This window comes from Cladophialophora psammophila, assembly GCF_000585535.1.
Source record: "Cladophialophora psammophila CBS 110553 chromosome Unknown aczJe-supercont1.9, whole genome shotgun sequence".
Taxonomy (NCBI): domain Eukaryota; kingdom Fungi; phylum Ascomycota; class Eurotiomycetes; order Chaetothyriales; family Herpotrichiellaceae; genus Cladophialophora; species Cladophialophora psammophila.
In genome coordinates this window covers 2,243-19,951 of record NW_006912930.1, presented here as the reverse complement: position 1 = coordinate 19,951, position 17,709 = coordinate 2,243, and the positions used below count along the sequence as shown (strand labels likewise).

The 17,709-nt window shown below is 51.5% G+C and overlaps 7 protein-coding genes across 7 annotated transcripts; 2 read left to right on the top strand and 5 right to left on the bottom strand.

Moving 5' to 3' along the window:
* Window positions 1–850: 850 nt before the first annotated feature.
* A1O5_06213 (cyclohexanone monooxygenase) lies at window positions 851–1,460 on the bottom strand (the record flags this gene model as incomplete). The annotated part of the gene is made up of 2 exons (XM_007746807.1): window positions 851–873; window positions 1,061–1,460. The coding sequence occupies 2 exons, from the start codon at window positions 1,458–1,460 to the stop codon at window positions 851–853; spliced, it is 423 nt and encodes a 140-aa protein (XP_007744997.1).
* A 1,864-nt stretch (window positions 1,461–3,324) lies between these two features.
* A1O5_06212 (uncharacterized protein) lies at window positions 3,325–5,527 on the bottom strand (the record flags this gene model as incomplete). The annotated part of the gene is made up of 7 exons (XM_007746806.1): window positions 3,325–3,536; window positions 3,647–4,009; window positions 4,077–4,612; window positions 4,700–4,881; window positions 4,963–5,055; window positions 5,134–5,310; window positions 5,372–5,527. 7 exons carry the CDS (start codon window positions 5,525–5,527, stop codon window positions 3,325–3,327), a joined length of 1,719 nt encoding a protein of 572 aa, XP_007744996.1.
* A 438-nt stretch (window positions 5,528–5,965) lies between these two features.
* A1O5_06211 (uncharacterized protein) lies at window positions 5,966–7,079 on the top strand (the record flags this gene model as incomplete). Its single annotated transcript, XM_007746805.1, has 4 exons — window positions 5,966–6,050; window positions 6,129–6,527; window positions 6,579–6,625; window positions 6,729–7,079. 4 exons carry the CDS (start codon window positions 5,966–5,968, stop codon window positions 7,077–7,079), a joined length of 882 nt encoding a protein of 293 aa, XP_007744995.1.
* Window positions 7,080–8,943: 1,864 nt separating this feature from the next.
* Window positions 8,944–9,423, top strand: A1O5_06209 (uncharacterized protein; the record flags this gene model as incomplete). Its single annotated transcript, XM_007746804.1, has 2 exons — window positions 8,944–8,976; window positions 9,046–9,423. The coding sequence occupies 2 exons, from the start codon at window positions 8,944–8,946 to the stop codon at window positions 9,421–9,423; spliced, it is 411 nt and encodes a 136-aa protein (XP_007744994.1).
* A 612-nt stretch (window positions 9,424–10,035) lies between these two features.
* A1O5_06208 (uncharacterized protein) lies at window positions 10,036–11,571 on the bottom strand (the record flags this gene model as incomplete). Its single annotated transcript, XM_007746803.1, has 1 exon — window positions 10,036–11,571. The coding sequence occupies one exon, from the start codon at window positions 11,569–11,571 to the stop codon at window positions 10,036–10,038; it is 1,536 nt and encodes a 511-aa protein (XP_007744993.1).
* A 1,007-nt stretch (window positions 11,572–12,578) lies between these two features.
* On the bottom strand, window positions 12,579–15,431 carry A1O5_06207 (uncharacterized protein; the record flags this gene model as incomplete). The annotated part of the gene is made up of 4 exons (XM_007746802.1): window positions 12,579–13,033; window positions 13,082–15,098; window positions 15,148–15,201; window positions 15,252–15,431. The coding sequence occupies 4 exons, from the start codon at window positions 15,429–15,431 to the stop codon at window positions 12,579–12,581; spliced, it is 2,706 nt and encodes a 901-aa protein (XP_007744992.1).
* A 731-nt stretch (window positions 15,432–16,162) lies between these two features.
* On the bottom strand, window positions 16,163–17,269 carry A1O5_06206 (uncharacterized protein; the record flags this gene model as incomplete). Its single annotated transcript, XM_007746801.1, has 1 exon — window positions 16,163–17,269. One exon carries the CDS (start codon window positions 17,267–17,269, stop codon window positions 16,163–16,165), a length of 1,107 nt encoding a protein of 368 aa, XP_007744991.1.
* Window positions 17,270–17,709: the final 440 nt, after the last annotated feature.

Genomic DNA, 17,709 nt, shown 5'->3' with positions numbered 1-17,709 from the left:
GCTTATATTCTAGATGATGATCATAGTAACGCCACATTTTGTCTCTTCTGCAGAAAACAACGTTGCGTATATACTCTTGGAGAAGTAGAGACGTTTAACATGGCTTTTTCGCTTAAGAGGCCCTTCATAGTCCTATCGGAGACCTCACAATCTGTATACGAGCTTCATGCGGCGATAGGAACTGTATCAAACCTCCGTGTGACCGTAGCGATCAATGTGAATTGCATGCTATATGACCTACACTACCTTCCTATCTCCTTCTGTCTGTTTAGGAACCTTCCCTGTGCCACGAGTGCTCGTTCTGCCTTTGCAAGAAACGAAACTTTAAGGCCTCCCTAAGTCAAGTCCTATTAAGATGTGGATCTTTCGATTCGTTGGACCACAGCCGGGGGAAAAGGTCTTCGGAAATGCAGATGTAGCTACAGATTTGACTCTCTCCTTACCATGACGTTCATCCTCTTTTGGTTTGTCATAGTACCACTCTTGTTCATTGCCTGCAAGTATTTCTTTGAGCTAAGGAAAGGGCTGTCATCCTCGTTCCTAGTGTAGTACGCTAAGTCGGCCGAATCGTCTACTTCAGTCTGGGAGAACCCATTTCCAAGGAAAGCGAAACGGTTACCCAGGTACTTGATCGCACGTCCGAGATTGCTTCAATGTAGTGCATCGTGCTGCCCGGCCAGAGAGCGGTGATCTTGCCTGAACTTGAATTATTTTGGTACCACGACCGACACTCCTCGTTCCACCCAGTTTGGGACATGAACGAGTCTTTGTATGCGAGGAAATCTCTGACAGCCTCGGCCTTGGGCGAAAATGAATGGATATTTTCCGTCTGCCATCGGTTGATCAATTTTCACATGTAATCTGCTTGAGCCTCTCGGATTCGGTCAGTTCAGGTCGACCACATCACCACAATGAAAGCTGCCTTGAGCTGAGGAGATTTTAGATGCTTGGAGGCTGGCGGGTTCGAGAGGAAAATAAGGATATCTGGAGAAGCAGCCTATTTTGGGGAGCAAAAAGGCTAGAGAACGAGGGAGAACAAAGAGGGACAAGGAAATCTTACCGATGGCAGTTAAGACTTGTCCGTTTCCAATAGGACCGTTAGGGTCCAAGAACATAATGTAGTTTGGAAATCCAGAGGCTGCAATCCCGAGATATGAAGCGGGCTCTTGCGCCCACTCGTTCCGGAGATTCTCGCCAGACATCCCGATTAGCGGGAAGCGAGGCTTGAAGGACGTGTCAAATCCGGTGGAACATATCAAGGCTTCCAGGGCATGTTCTTGACCATCGTCGCAGACACAGCCCTTAGGGGTAACCTTGAGGATTTCCCGGTACACGACCTCGACGTTGCTGGTCCCGAGAGACTCCAGGTAGCCGATTCCGGGAGTTAGCCTTCGACAACCGACCGACCATTTAGGGATGAGCTTGTCCTCAAGGGTTGCGTTTTGCAGCTTCTTCACCATCTGCTGCTGGATATGTTGGCGTGTGTCATACTGGGTCTGGGTGTTTTGAAGGAATATGAAAAACGGGCTGTTGAGCGCGGATTTCCATGCCTTTCCGATACTCAAGTAATTTCCCCTTTTCTCTTGCGAACGTCTCTTTCTCCTCGCCACGGTATATTCACCCCTCAAGGACCTGTACCGCCGAGACCCATGTCGGCTCACGAATGAATGTCGCGACTCTCTTCGCAATAGGCCGGATGTCAGGGAGAATCTGAGCATCCGAAGACCAAAGTTTGTAGAGACTGAGCCAGAGAAGAAAAAAATTGACGAGAAAGAGGAACAGAGAATTAGCCAAAAGCTGGCTTACCCGTTTCCAATCAGACCCACAGTTTTGTTTTTGAGGTCGATCTTGTCGTCCCAATTTGCGCTGTGTAATAAAGACCCCTTGAAAGACTCCAGACCTGGAATGCGAGGCCACTGTCAGGCGTTGAGTATCCCTGCGGCATTGATGAGAATGTTGCAGCGGTCAAAAAAGCTCCTGCCTGACTCTTGATCCTCCACTTTGACATCCCAAGAGCCATTTCCCTCATTCTATCGGGCACCTGAAACCTGATGCCTTACCACCACGTAGCGCCGTAGCCGCTACTTGTCGCTGAAGTCGTTAAAATACTGATATATCTCTTTGCTTCTGGTATAGACGGATAACCAATCGCTCTTGGATTCAAACGACCAGGCGAAGGTATGTGCTAGTATGTCACAAGCACAGCTACGAAAGATGTCGCAAGTCAGATGCAGAGTTATTGGTGGCGATGGTAGTTGAGAATAATCACCTACCCAGGATATCTGTTTTCGAACCATGTTCCTCCAACCTCACTGTTTTTCTCATAGAGTACCAGTGAAAAGTCGTCAAATGACCGTTGAAGTTTATAAGCCCGAGGCTCCGGCCCCTATGCAAATAATTCACATCTTTCTCTGGGTCTTAATCGGGTTCGACCACGACGACAACGACGGTGAAGTATCATATTGAATGCTCCTGGGGCTCAGGTCGGGTAAAATTGTATCTCCCATGGTATTTGAAGTGGTGGGGATAAAAGTCTTGAAGATACGAGCAGAGGCGATAGACATTAGTTGAAGGAGAAAGGACAGCCAAAGCAATGGAGTAGTGAATATTCTAACAAGACGCACATGGAGTACGAGGGAGAAAGCCGATGGCGAGAATGGTGATATTACACAACACTATTGTCACGATATCCGATACCTCTGTAGTCGGCAAAGCTCTTCTTGCGTTTGCCCAAGGTCGTGTCTCACCAGATCAGTGAGCCGTAACTCTCGCGAGCTAGAGCGTTTTCTTCTAGCGGGCGTAGAGCCTATAGGCTCTTCTCTCACTGTATTGCTCTACTTTGACTGGGAGCCGAGGACTTTTTGAAATCTTCCAACCCGGCCGCCCGCTCTGCCACCTCTCTGGACCGCCCGCCCCCGCTTATGTACTACGCTTATGTACTACGTATACCTGAGCCTCACTCTGGCAAGCCAACGGTCTCTCCCTCAAACTTACCTCAGTCATCTGTGGCTTCTCTCCTCCACATGGCTAATGAGTGAATCTCACTTGGCTAGTTATAACGCCGGTCTCGGTTGTGGAAAGCCAGGAGAAACAATACTCGGGTGGCTGAAGGGAAGCGGAGTTCGAACCATTATGTCCGATAACTATGTGCTTTTGAAGGAGCAGGGGGCATTTTTGGTACTTTCTTCACTGTCCTGTAGTGTATCCTCCCTCTTTGTTGACCAGCTTGTCATTACCATCTGTCGTGAGTCTTGCCATGGGTCCTGCTACGCTCCTCGACTCCATGACGGTCCCTTAGGCCCAAAATATCACATACCGTGCTTCTCACATATTCGTAGCAAAATGGGTGTCGGGATGTGCCATTAAGACTTTCACTAGGTTTTGCATACCTGGCATATCCCCAGCCCTAGTAGCTTGTGCCAAGCTCCTTGCATCGCTATGAGCTGCCTCATACTCTTTGTCGATCACGCCGGCATGCTCCAGGCTCCGACAGGATATGGAGGCAGCAAACGGATATGGTTTGGCAAATACGCCTCCTGTTTCAATGTTAGCATTTATGGTTGGGTCAGAGCCACGAGAAGATGTGGACCGATAGCTCTCGAAGAGCAGGGATTTTGGAACTCTGAAGAGATAAGAGATTGCTTACCGCTATATCCCAGCGTGTCGATGGGAATGAGGTTCCCGTCTTCATCGCGCTTCTGACTTATATTGAAACCCCATAACAAGCGAGAAGCAAGTAGAAACAGGCTCGGTTCCGCTATGTTCAAGCCTGCGCAGATGCGCCGCCCAACACCATATGCGAAGTGATCGCGTTGGTTTGCGTCTTCCATGTTGGCATACTCTTGTGCGCTGAGCTTGTAATCAATGTATCTGGCCGGTTCAAAGACTTCTGGGTCTTTGTGCCGGTTTGCATCCTGGTGAATGGAATAGGCGTTTGCAATAACGGTGGTGTGCGCAGGGATGTAATATGATTCGTACCAGTCTTCCTTGGTTGTCGCATGGTAGAAACCTGCCATGATCTTTTGTCAGACTCTAGGCAATGAAATTAATCGCACACTCAGATGTTAATTTCTTACCTTGGTTTGAAAAAGGTCTCCAGCGCATGATTTCCTTAATAATAGCCCGAATGTAGGGGAGATTTTGCTCGTCGTCCTTGTTCGGTAGGCGGTTCTTGCCCACCACTCTGTCGAGTTCCGCGTGCGCCTTCTCAACTACGTGTGGGTGTAAAGCCAAAGCCATTATCAGATTGTTTTGGATCGAGCTGGTGGTACCCGCGCCCGCAAGCATTAGGCCAAGGGTGACGAGAGCAGCCTCGTCTTCGTTGAACCCTTCAGACGCGTACGATTTAATAAATCCTGTAGCGAAGCATGGTACAGCCTTGTCTTGATCCACCGCCAGCTTCGCAGGATCCCACCATGCTCGTGCGATTGAATCGAGCAGTTTGGCGTTTTCGTCGTAAACCTTTCGCCAACGCGCCAAAGATCGCGGTAACTTCTGTAAAATCGGCCATCTATCGTCAATGTATTTTCCGGGATGAAGGTTTTCTTCGAGCCATGAGCCTGTGAGAAGCAGTCCTAGAGCAGAGGGATCAGTGATATCATCTGCGCGGAACCTATATTTTAGATATCATCCTTGGGTCAGCATCCGAGGCGGAATGTTGGGATATCCACCACACATGGATCCCCTGGAAATGGCATACCCATAGACTGCTGCGGTCAGGATGCTGGCCCCAAACCTCTCTGTATGCATGTAGAATTGTTCGGGAGATTTTACGAGGTCATGGAGATACTGTTTAGTTTCGTAGTCCTGGAATGGAAGAAAGTTTTTGACGGCTGCGGGCCCGGACACCGAGTTGAAGATCTTCCTCTGCTTTTTCCATAACTGAGGAAACCATGAGTATGTAGTTGTTTTCCTTTTCACCCAGGTGGCGGGAGAAATGTAGTTTCTAGTGATTTCACTCACGTTGTTGTAGCCAGTGCTGACAATAGATATACCGCGGAAGATGCAATCGTGAAAGGCATACATCTTTGGCCGGTCATTGTATATATTTCCCCGCTATGGTCAAGTCAGTGCTGTGTCCCGATTGACAATTTCCGGGCGCAATTGGAGCGCAAAATGCTCCTGCCAACCCACCTTGTAGCACAGATCTCGCACAACTCGTGGGGAATTAAGTACAATCTGTAAGTTTGGGCCTTGCCAGACAGAGAATATTTCCCCATATTCGTCAGAAAGCTTTTTGAAAAACAGATGGCATTTGTCTTTAGGGTAGCCCGGTGTTCCGGTGAAAACGCCACTAGGAGGTCCTGGAGGCTGAAACTCTTCTCAGCATGCCGTGTCTACTTTGAAGCTGCTTTGGATGGGCTTTACACACCAGGTAACGCAGGTTTCTGTACATTCCAATCCGAAAGTACCTTTGGATAAACCATTGAAGGAAGTAGATAAGGCCCACTATAGCTGGAAGGATGAAGAGAGTTACCACATACTCTCTAGATAATTGTGGTCCCTTCAAGGATTGAAGAATGGCCATGGTGGTTATTCAGTCGGAGAGCAAGTAGCTGAGACACTTACAAAGAGAAGAACCGTCTACCAGAGAAGAAATCCAGGAACGAGCCCACTTTCGGGCTAGAAATACCTCAATTTCCATTGCATCATTTCACATTTAAGCCGGACTGAAGAGATCAAGAGCTTTTCCATGTGCCATGGTTGCCCACCCCCGCTGTCCATCATCGGCCTCCCAGAAATTATTCTCACTGTGGAGAGCTTGGGGCGGCGGGGACCGCGCATCTAACCAATCTTGGACCGAGGTTGATATAGGTACTATAATGGTATCAACGACACAAGACCATTCATCAAGCAGCCTTCGAATTGGGAAACTTAGGGTGCGGTTATATCTCTACGCAACGGTACGGTGGGATCACACTACGCTCGGGAAGACTCAACTAAGGAGCCAATTTCGATGGACGCCATGACCGACAAAACAGATAGGGCGAATATCTCAATTCGGCCGGAAAATCTCCAAAGTTTCGAAGGGGATGTTATAATAATCACAGGTACTATCCGCCATCTGGGTCTCTCAGGGAAAGCAAAAGCACGAGATCAGGTTTGCTAACATCTAGGGACAAGCACAGGTGGCTCTTCGGGCATTGGACTTGCGACAGCGCAGCTGTTTCTGTCAAGAGGCGCCAAAGTTGTCAACTTGGACCGGGCAACACCCTCTTCCTTTCAGCACGCCAATTTTGAAACTATAATCACTGATGTCGCAAGTTGGACTTCGCAACTGAATGCATTCAAGCAGACATTGAGCACACACCGCAAACTCGATGTTGTCTATGCGAATGCTGGTATCGCAGAAGGCGAGATGGCCCTCGCGGACAAGACTGATCCCTCATCGGGGGACCCGATTGAGCCAGCCTGGAGCACTATTAAGATAAACCTAATCGGACAACTCATTACATTGAAGCTGGCCATCCACTATCTCAAGGCCAATCCAAACGGAGGCAGCATCATCCTCTGCGCATCAAGAGGTGGTAAGACTCTGCTCAGCATATAGGACGACTCGATAGATAAGCCTTCTCCAGGGTACGCAGGTTACGCCATGCCCGTGTACACAGCCACCAAGCACGGTGTAAGTATTAGATAACATCTCTCCCAGGTCGGTTTGCTGCTGCCTAGGAAGTTGGTGAGCAGAGTATGGGTCAAGCAGGATGCTAATCTGCTTGCAATGGCAGACCATAGGACTACTACGGGGCACGTGGCGCCACACCGCACAGTGGAATATTACCGTTAACGCTATCGCTCCCTCTTTCACCTTGACTGGCTTGACCACTGAGTCGAAGAGGCTCTTTGAAGAGGCCAACATCCGCTGGCAAACAGGAGATGACGTGGCTCCAGCTGTACTCTACCTTGCGCAAGACAAAAGCCTGAATGGTCGCTGCATTTCCATCTCTCAGGGCAAGTATCGTGAACTTGAAGGCGCTCTGGAGGAGTTGCGAGCAGAGATCTATGGCGTCGATGATTTTGAACCGAAGAATGAGAAGGAAGTAGCCGCCGTGCTTTCGACGCAAGTCACCATTTGGTGATAGGCTTGAGATTGCTTCACGATGGAAGGGCACATTCCTTATGACTGAATTCACCAATTGTTATGCGCTCAGCCGCACGAAATGTATCATGCTAGCACGCTCCTGAGAAGTGAGTCACAAAGCGGTCTGGAAGAGAATCTGCCCACAATGGACCTTTGGTTTTCTTACATCTCTTTTGATTCTGTTTTGACGACGCCCGCAGCATTCACTCCGCTGTCAAGCATACAGTTTGATGGCTTTCGTTGCTCCGCATACGCCGGAGGTTTATGTCTATGTGATGAATGGTCTTATGACCACCAGGAAGACCGCACGAGTAATGCGCTCGCACTGTTGTGAATAGAGTCAGCAGAAGAAACCCGGGATTCCCGCTCTAAGGGCAAAAAGACGATAGTCTTACGAATTGTTAGGGATAGATTTCCGAATAGGCAGACTAAAATGATGGGATATGTATTTATGGACTCAATATGAAAAGGAAAGAAGAGCGTTTTAGAAAATTGCCGTGGTTGGTGTGACCAGGGCCGCAGTGCAAGGGAAGGGAATCTACCAGGTCCCCGGACACTCGTCTGAAATCTAAAATAGATGCCTGGCCGAGAAGCAGGTGCAGTCCACTGCTGGGGGCCCTGATTCGGTCCTGGGTGTGTTGCTTAAAGAGTGCTTAAGGAGTGCTCAGGGAGTGCTTAGTGACGTTCAGCTAATGAATGGCTCAGTTAAAGCTCAGGTCAAAGCAGCTTCGCTCACCCTTTAGGATGAAACCGTATATGGCAACTAGGTTTTTCGCTCTCGAGCAATCTAGGTACTCAGTACTATCCTCGTTATACCGAGTACCGAGTATGTACCGCTAGATGGGGCCCAGTGGGCCTTTTGAGGGGGGAAGGGGGGCGGCGCCGCAACAAGCAATCAACATCATACTTCACCGTTGCTTGAGTGCTTTTTATTGGTGGAATTTCTCGGTGATTGAGAGTGGAACCATGGTGCTTGATCGTGTTAATTATATTTTGAATCTCCGGAATTTTGGAGAAAATTGTTTGTTGACAACAATTACCAGTATTCAGCTCCGCTGGCGCAATGGTAGCGCGCCAGACTTCTATATGGATATCTGGAGGGTATGCCACATCCTCCAACAACGCGCTACGGTCAGGAAAAACTAACAAACAATTTTAGCTGCGAGTTCGAGTCTCGCGCGGAGTGTAAAACACTGTGCTGTCTTTTTTGTTCTTTTTGTGGCGGGAGAGTGACATCGGGAAAAAATTCTTGGACTTGGCAATCGTTGATTTTGCTTTCGCGTTGGGTCTACGTCTCGCCCTTCGTACGGATACGCCTTCCAAGCTCGAGCAGATATGACAATTCCAAGTCCATCGCGCTCCGAAGGCATCTATCCGACTGACCAGCTCATGGTAATAGCGCTCCACGGGCTCTTTCCTTTTGAATTCTGTTTTACCTTGCGACTCCCAGATCTCGCAGAAGGCGATGGTGGTGTCGATGTAAAAGCGTCCAAAACTCGAGGCCTCCTCTAGTTGGAGGAACCAAGCTGCATACATACGTACTACAGGGCTAGGTAGGTTCTTCTTCCCAACTGTCTGTTCGTCCAGATTCCCGCGCTGGTGGCCCTGCGTGCCTGCTGAGCACACTATTGCCGGCATCTCACCACCGTCAGGATCGGCATAGCATGCAAGGCTTGCCCTTTCCGCCGAGAAGGGATGTATTCATTATATTTCTCTAGAGCTGAAAGGAAGAAAGGGAAAAGTCATATACACAACATGAAGTGGATGCACGCTGAGCTCTGAGCTGATTAGCTGCCCTTGCCCGCGTTTGTGATGTGTCCCTAAAAGCCAACCCCGTCGGCCAGAGTGAGCGAGTGAGTGCCATGACGCTCCAACCATCGACGGCAGCGTCGTGCGTATGTTCCCCAGCCACGACACCCCTCCTTTTGAATCCTCCTAACAAATCCATGTTCAAAAAGCCACAGTGTACCCAGCTCGCCGTCTACGCCTATCTCGACCCGTTCAATCTCGCCGTCGCAGGTGGCAGGAACAGCGCCGTCGGCGTGCGTGGCTTGACTTTGGGCGGCGGCATCTCCCACTTCACCGCCCGCGTGGGCTGGGTATGCGACAATGTGGTGAACTTCCAGGTTGCTCTTGCTTCAGGGGGTGCTCGTCGACGTCAATGCCACGTCACATCCGCTCCTCTTTTCGCACCCTCAAGGGAGGCGGTAACAACTTCGGGGTCGTCAGGAGATTCAACCTGGCTATTCTGGACCGGCACTTATTCCGTCTCGGCCTCGTTGATGTCGCAGACCTTTGGCGCCCTCAATACCAGCCTCTACAAACTTCGCCGTCCCCGGTAGCGTCGTGTGGAGTATTGCCTTCGAGCCCCTTCCGACAATAATATCCTTTTACGCGTCCGCAAAAGGGGGCAACTCGCTAGGGATATCGTCCGCCGATGGGGATGAATATGGCCTCCTCCACTCTGCGCTGTGGCTGGAAAATTCGACCAACAGCCTCGTAGAACACATGGCGCGGTCTGTTGGTGATCAGATTGATGCCCTCGCCTCCGCCAAGGGTATACTGGGCCGGTTTCGGTACCTCAACTATGCGGATCCAAGTCAGAGGTCGTTGCGGAGTTACGGGCCGGACAATTTCGCGAGCTTGTGGCATGCAAGTCGCGTGTATGACCCGCGAGGTATATTTCAGAAGAACGTCACGGGTAGCTTTAAACTGGTCTGACAACTTCTAGGGGGTTGGATAATTAGGGAAATGGCGAGATGGGTGGCAAGGTACCACGATTGAAGAACTTGCCAGCAATTGGACACTGTTCGTTGCACGGATTGTGCTGCCTGGTCGCTATTGGATAGTTCCGGCCGTCTCTCAGATCCAATGCGATCCGAAGTCCATGTAGCCCCCCGGATACGAAGAAAATAAAAGCGGTACGATACCATGTGTCGCCTAGCTTCTCCCTTTCAACTGACCTCGAGCCATGAGAACCACTTCTGCTCTGGTTCCCCATTGAGCCTTGCATCTCGCCTTCTCACACAGTCGACATAGTACTCGTCGTCGGGACCGTAGATCTTGAGTGCGAGATCCAGCTCCTGGCGGGCCCAGTAGTCGCTCTTTTCCAGATCGCCCCTGCGACAGTTGACGAGCGACAGGTTCTGGCACGTGAAGATGCTGCTCTCGTGCACGGGGCCTTGGTAGGAATTCTCCTGAGAATCCAGCGCGAGAATCGTCTCGAAGGCGCTCTCCGCGTCGTCCCACCGCCCTTGCTCGACGTACAAATTGCCCAGCCGGCGCAGACAGATGCGCGTCGCGAGGCTGGAGGCGCCGTAGACGTGGCGGCTCACGCGGCAGCATTCGTGAATCAGGGATTCGCTTCGTTCGAATTCGCCTGCGCGCATCAGCTCCACGGAGCGCGTCTGTTGCAGGAGTAGCACGTCCGGATGCGCCGGTCCCAGTAGCCGTGTCCGTCGATAGAGGTCCAACATGGCGTTCAGGCAAGGTTGCGCAACCCCGCGCATCGTGTTCCAATCCACGACTCTGCTCATGATGTGCGTCAATGGGTGCTGATTCCCCAGAGCTTTTGCGGACATGGACGACATGAACTGCAGGACCGACTCCCACACCTGCCGGTGGCGGTTCCAACGGCGGTTCCCCATAACAAGCAATAGACTGACGAGAGTGTACTCCGATGGGCGGATCAGATACTCCTCGGCCATGGCACAGCCCCTTTGGAAGTCTGCGAAGGCATTCTGGACCTCGCCTTGCTCCAGGAGGTTCAGACCATGCTGAAACTGGGTCCAGATGTAGTCTTTCCGTCGACGAAAGGGTTTGATTTGCTTGATCGACGTGTCGGAAGGGTCAAGTGGAGGAGGAGTCATGATGTCCGAGAAAGAGGTTATAAACGCCTCGGCGGCCAGGACGATCGAGTCCGCAGCGTCGTTGATCTGGTCCTTGATGAAGCTGAGCACTGGGCTTTCATGACCAAATCCAACTAGCTTTGGAAACCCATCCCGCAACAAGCCGGCTGTCGATATGGTGACACGATCATCGTCCTCGTACTGGGTCTGCCCTGTGGAAATATCACTGTTGAAGCTAGACACCAACGCTGTGTCGGGATCAAACAAGATGCCCGGCAGATTCGACTGTGGAGTTCCCCCTCGATAGTATTTGCGTATCCCCCAAGATCTGAGTTTGTTCTTGTACGAGCGGCACCTAGACGAGATCAGCAGGGTGGAAAACAATGACCGCAGAAGTTGCCCGCCGTACGAAGCCTTGAAATGGTATTTTTGACACAGAGTTCTCTGGACCTCAGAGAGATTTCGCCCCTCTCGGACGTACAGGTGTTGAATGATGGGCTTGTGCTCTTCCCAGTCAGCCAATGACGGCGGATAAGCTGAGCGAGTTGGAGGCGTCATGGCTTGAAGACTCTCACAGCGGAGCACTGCTGTCACAACAAATGGCTGCTCAGCTTCGAGCCCGGTTCTCACAGGTCTAGCCATGGCACATCGTTAGGAAGAATAATAAAAGCGAGAAACGGCAAAGCTTCTAAGTCTACTAGACAGGTACAGACTGTGCCGCCAAGGGTAGAATGGAGAGTAGTACTCCATAGAGGACTGAGAGAGAAGCAAGATTGTGGCTGAATGGGGCTGAAAAGGGGGGGGGGAAAGCCTCGCAGTCGAGACACGGGATCTCATCTATTACGCAATTCCGAGTGGCAGTTTCTGCAGACTGCTCGATATAGCATAGCTTACAAGCGAGATTAATATAGATTCCCTGTATTCGAGCAAGAAGAGGTTTCATAAATCATAGTTCACATTCCTGCCATGAGATCTGTTATATCGAGATCCATCTCTGATCATTTCCCCTGGCTCAGTCACTGCCAAACACAACAATTATTGTGCACCGCCAAATATTTATCTCCCTGGAAAATCCATTTTCCTTCTCTGCGACAGCAACGGTGTTGCATTAGTCGACACAGGGATCATCATCAGGCATTCCCTTGTCGGTTTGCTGAGGTTGGAGATGATGTTCAATAGAGAGAGGATCAACTCGTTGAATCCCAGCAACTTCTTCGTGAGGACGCTGCGGGCACTGAATTGCCCTGACAGAGACATTAGCCTCAGTCTCAACTTCTTCGAGACCGGTAGAATTAGTGTGTCGAAACGGGCGTTGACCGTTTCTAGGAATTGATAAACTGATATGACAGCGGAAAACAACCAGACCGTGTTTCACAGAGGCTGCCAGCAAAGTTGTCTGAGTTTGGTCTTGCAGCCAAGGTTGTTCGAAGGGATCAGCCGCGGAAAGAGAGTGATTTTATGTCTCCCCAGGCTGCTTGGAGTGAGCGACGTGCAACCTTCCGTGTTGACCAAAAAGCACACCTCTCAAGGCCATCCCGTGATTCGCTCCCAGGAGGAGCTACTCTCGAGCCATTCTCAGCTTGAAGATTGTGATACCGTCAAATTCTGCAGAGGTGACTTTAGCCCTGTATTCTAGGGTGCCTCTTGCACTATGCGGCTTCATCCTCATCAAAGATTTGGAAGGTGTTATTGAGAATAGTCTCCACGACTTTTGCCTGCCACCCAGCGTCTGCTATATCAGCACCCCCGGCTGCATTTCCATTCGTGCCACCTTGCTGTCCCATCAATGTCGGAGCAAACACGATTGCTAGGTTGCTGTTGGTCATCTTGTTCTGGCCACTGTGCTGTGCAACTTTGTGCAGGTGAATGGCCAGTACTCTGAGAGTTGCATAGTTGGGATCAGGCAGGGCATTGACGAGGGCATGAACTGAGTCCCTTCGCACGATATCATCTTCTATTTTGGCGGCTTGGATAAAGTCCCGGTACTGCGCTGCTGTGAGCAACGGATCTGGAAGATCGCGGAGGAAATGTTTGAGGAGTGTGGTGACCGACGCGATATCATCGTGAAAAGCTGCTGGGTTGCGGAGGTCGATTGAATTGGCATCTGAGGGCGGTCAGCTTGTGCTTCGGTACTAGAGATCGATGATCTTACCATGATCAAATTGCTGTCTTAACTCCATAATCTGATTTGTCGAACCAGAAGTTCTGTAGATGCCTTCAACATCCAGTCCGAATAGCTCTACAGCTTTAATACACTGCATGACGATGATCGGCACAGCAGATCCTTCTCGTTGGAACAGCTCGTCTAGAGGCACTCCGAAAACCGGTCGGATGGGCGGGCCCGGTCTTGGACCTGCTTGGGCTTGCGACGGAAGCACACTGACACCACCAGCAGGAGGACCTGGACGAGGTGCGCCATTCTGAGGCCCGCCCGGTCCTGGGCCAGCGATCCCACGGCCGGCGCCCTGAGGACCAGCAGACGCTTGCCCTCGACCCATACCTTGTGGTGGTTGACCTCGTCCGAATCCTCCTGGTGGTGGTGCTCCTCGCCCCATTCCATTCTGAGGAGGTTGCCCACGTCCCATGGCGGTTTGCGGTGCCTGACCCCGACCAGCGCCATTTGGCGGCACTTGGCCTCTTCCCATTGCACCTTGAGGTGGCTGGCCTGGGCCAGGGGCCCCTTGAGGCGGCTGCCCTCGTCCCATTGCACCTGGTGGTGCTTGGCCAGGACCTGCTTGAGGCAGTTGTCCTCGTCCCATCGCGCCTTGAGGTGCTTGACCTGGGCCAGGGGCTCCTTGTGGCGGCTGTCCTCGCCCCATTGCGCCTGGTGGTGCTTGGCCTGAGCCGGGCGCTCCTTGAGGCGGCTGTCCTCGTCCTATTACGCCTGGTGGTGCTTGCCCACGGCCCATCCCTTGCGGCGGCATACCTTGCGGCGCTTGTCCTCGTCCCATACCCTGTGACGGCAGACCTCGACCCATTCCCTGCTGAGGCGGTGCACCTTGACCATTTGGTTGAGTTCCCGGGGCTTGTTGCTGTTGCATCATTGGTTGCTGACCAGGAGCCGGCGGCCCTTGAGACATTGAAGACACGTTGCGGACATGACCGGCCCCTGGAGCCTGACCTGGGGCGGCCCTAACGATTTGGGGTCCAGACCCTTGAGCACCTTGAGGCCTTACCATCTGCTGATTCTGCTGAGGGGTCTGTCCAGGCGCTGGATTTTCTGGTTGATACTGAGAACCATCGTCGTAATATTCCTCGCCTGGATAAGGAGTGACTCCCGAAACTTGCCTTCCGTGGGTCGGAGCATAAGAATCTTCATTGTAATACTGATCTGGATACCCAGGCTGCTGTTGTTTCGGCGATAGTGAAGGATGCTGTTCATATCTAATTTCGTCCGGTCTCGTCGGAGCCTTGTTGCTAAATCCAAGGACGAAATCGGCGAAATCTTTCTCGTTGTTAATGCCCGAGGCTAACTCACGTAGACTCTTGGAACCTGGAATTGGCGAGGGGCCTTTGATAGGGGTTATGCAGAGACCAAACCCCAAGAGTAGCTTTTCACTGAGACTGGCAAATTTCTGCACATGCAGACTCAGGCCAGCGTCAGTCTCCCTGATGAGTTCTGAGAGCGCATTCACCGTTTGGGGTCTGAGAGTGCTCAACAATTCATTCCGCTGACTCTGTGCAGCTTCGACTTTGGCCGAGTAGTCCGCGTCGGCAACTTCAAGTTTGTGTCGGAGCTCTTCTTCCATTTGGGCAGCAGACCTTTTCAAGCCAAACTTACCAGACTGCTTTTCGCCGGTCCTGGCGCGGTCGTACTGCTCCGCCAACGAATTGTATCGATATTTGGCCTTCTCCATGGCGGCTTCTGCGTCTTGCACACGCTTTTCAGCGTTCCCGCCAGTTTGCTTCCAATATTTCCGCGCCTTCTCGGAATTGGAAGCTAGTTCAAACAGTTCCTCGGCCATTCCAAATACTGTACTGGCATACTGGATTGCATGGTCTGCCATTCGGTCGTGAATATTGGTCATCTCCTTGCAGTTTTGAGCAAACGTTCCTTGTCTGCTGTCGGGCCTTCCTATCGAATCGTGCGTGGTCCGACTAAGTCTCTTCAGGCCCTGTGCATGTTTCTCTTCCAACGTCGATCGTTCCTTCAGAAAGGTCGCAAAGTCCTATTCCCAGTCAGCAAGCCATACGACTGGCAGGCGAAGGAAGTCGTACTCTTGTAGAGCTGATGCTTTGTTTCAACCGGTTCAGCAAGGTGCTCATGCCAATCTGAGAGGTTGGTCAACAGGGTCACAACGGGAAGTCAGGCTCACGCTTACGTCTGAAGAGAGAACAAGTTGCACCCTCTCTCTGGACGCCGGATCCAACTCTTCTCGTTGAACATCTGTCGAAGGAACTGGAGGTAGAGGCAATTCATTCTGTTGCGGAGGGTTCGGTGTCATAGGACGAGGGCCGCCGTTGACTGGCACTGGCGCATTTGGCTGAACTGCGGCGGCCATATCTGACAGCCTGACGTCTGGCCAGGTTCAATGGGAATCGATGGATGCCGGGAGGGTAGATGCAGGCAATTCGCAGGAGAAAGACATATGGCAGCTCTGGGATTCGTGTCAGCTGCTCTGGAAGAGAAGGAAATGAAGTTGGTCGAATGTATCGCAGTTCTGTTTGGAATGATGTGACGAATGCGTGGTCAAGGGTCTGCTTGACATTCGGTGCTTCCCGCCTCGCCGCCACGCGAGTTCCAGGAAATGGGCGTCACCAAAACTCCGATCTTAGGTACAGAGGGCCCCGTTTTGAGAAGCTTGAGCTGGCCATTGGGGGCTGCTAGGCCTCACTAGGCCTCACTAGCCCTTGGAGGCGTCATCCTTGTCAAGCTGCGCCTCGTTAGCCACAGGCTGGTGGGCTCTACTTATGGGCGCTGCAGCGGGCATTCTCCACCCTTTACCCTCGAACCCTATTCTTTGCTACCGCTAACCGGCATTCCACTATTATTCTCCGTGCAAAGATCGTCGCCGCAGGATTAATACTTACCTAGGGTGCACCAAGGTTCATGGAGTGGAGATTGCTTCCTAGCCCAGCACTGCCTAAACGGTACCCAAGGTGTGTACCGGGTATTATTGGCATCTGCATACCATAAGCTGACACTGAACCAATGCCATCAAGGCAACGGTTATGCAGAGCGGAGGTCTGGCATTCAAACTACATAGGAAATACGGGTGCCGAGTGCTGTCGATTACAGTCTTCCCCTCCGCCTGTCTTCACCAATCTTGAGCACTGGCTTGAGATTCTTCTCCTGGACCCGATCCCAAAGACTGCCTAGTCCCAGTTTCCTTCCCCGAGCGTCTTCCCTGCGAAAGAACTCTTCTGCGCTCCTGATCCTGGTGGGATGAATCTCGTCTAGGAGCTTATAATCTCGACGAATGACACCCTCATTGTGACCAGAATACTTCCACATGTTGAAGAATCCAGTGAAATTCTGTTTGAACGTCATGAAGGCAGGGTCGTTGGGGTCCGAGTTGTACCCTGCTCCAGTGTTCGCAGCACCCGCCACGTTTCCATTCAACCAATAGGTGTCGAGATCAGTGTCTATGTATCTGGCTGGGTGGCCGGTGACTTTCTCAAACGCCTTGGCCAGGTCGGCATAGTGAATGTGGTCGATTGCAACTTCGAGATCCATGCCGTTCGACCGCTCTGGATGGTCGAACAGCCAGCGAACGTAATACTCGCAGTCGTCGAGGGAGACGTGGACTACCGCCCCGTCTCCAACTGGGCAACGCCATGTCACAGTACCGTTCTCGACTGTGGGCGTGAAGATGGTTTGTTTGGCGATGCTCATTTCGATGTAAGGTCCAGTGGTAAAAACTGCGACTCCCATGCGGTGGCTATTGACCTGGTTCTGAGCAAGGATCCATTCTCCGACCCTGCCTTTGCCATCATAGTGACCGGTCCGAAATTTGGGATCATAGCCGCTCTTTTTGTAGACGTAGTCTAGGTTCCCATAGACATAAAGCTTGATGCCCTCCTCGAGAGCCAGCTCGTATGATCTGATTGCCCAATAGATTTCTGTCTTCTCTCCGCAGTTGAAACCGTCAATGTTGACAAAGGCTCCGTCACAGCCACGGAAGAGTTTGCGAAGATCTTCCTCACTGGCGAAGGTGCCCTCCATCAACTCAACATTTCCCATTGCAATCAGTTCTTTGGCCCTGTGAGAATTCACGTCTCGGGTCATGACTCGACATTTGTAGTGTTTGTCCTTGACCAGACCGCGCACAACTGGGATGCCTTGGGCCCCAGTGCCCCCGATCACGGCGATGTAGGACGTGTGATGGTGCGTCGACATCTTGCTAGGAAGTGACACGACAGAGGCACAGTTCGCTCTCTCAGGATACAGAATACAGAAACAAGACCTACCTCGCTCCTAGGCGGGCAAGCTCGATGTATTAAGAACCCCACTCGCCCACAGAGAGTTTGCAATTGATTAGTCTTCGAACCGGTATGGGCGATTGCTCCGACTTTTCTTGCCGTGTTTACTAAACTCAGGTCCCATGAGATTGTACGAGATTCACCCAGATGCCGATTCGGCTGAAATTGGTGGTCGAGTTTGATTTACAGTTTTGCTCAGTTCTTGCAGTTAGACGGACGAATGAAATAAGCGGGTGAGAGCCCTAGAAATGTCATGCTGATGAATATTAATATGTATGAAGGTACATAGCGAGACAGGTAATATGTAGTACGCCACTTGGCGCCCCTTTGGCTCACGCTTCTGCTTCCTGAGCGATC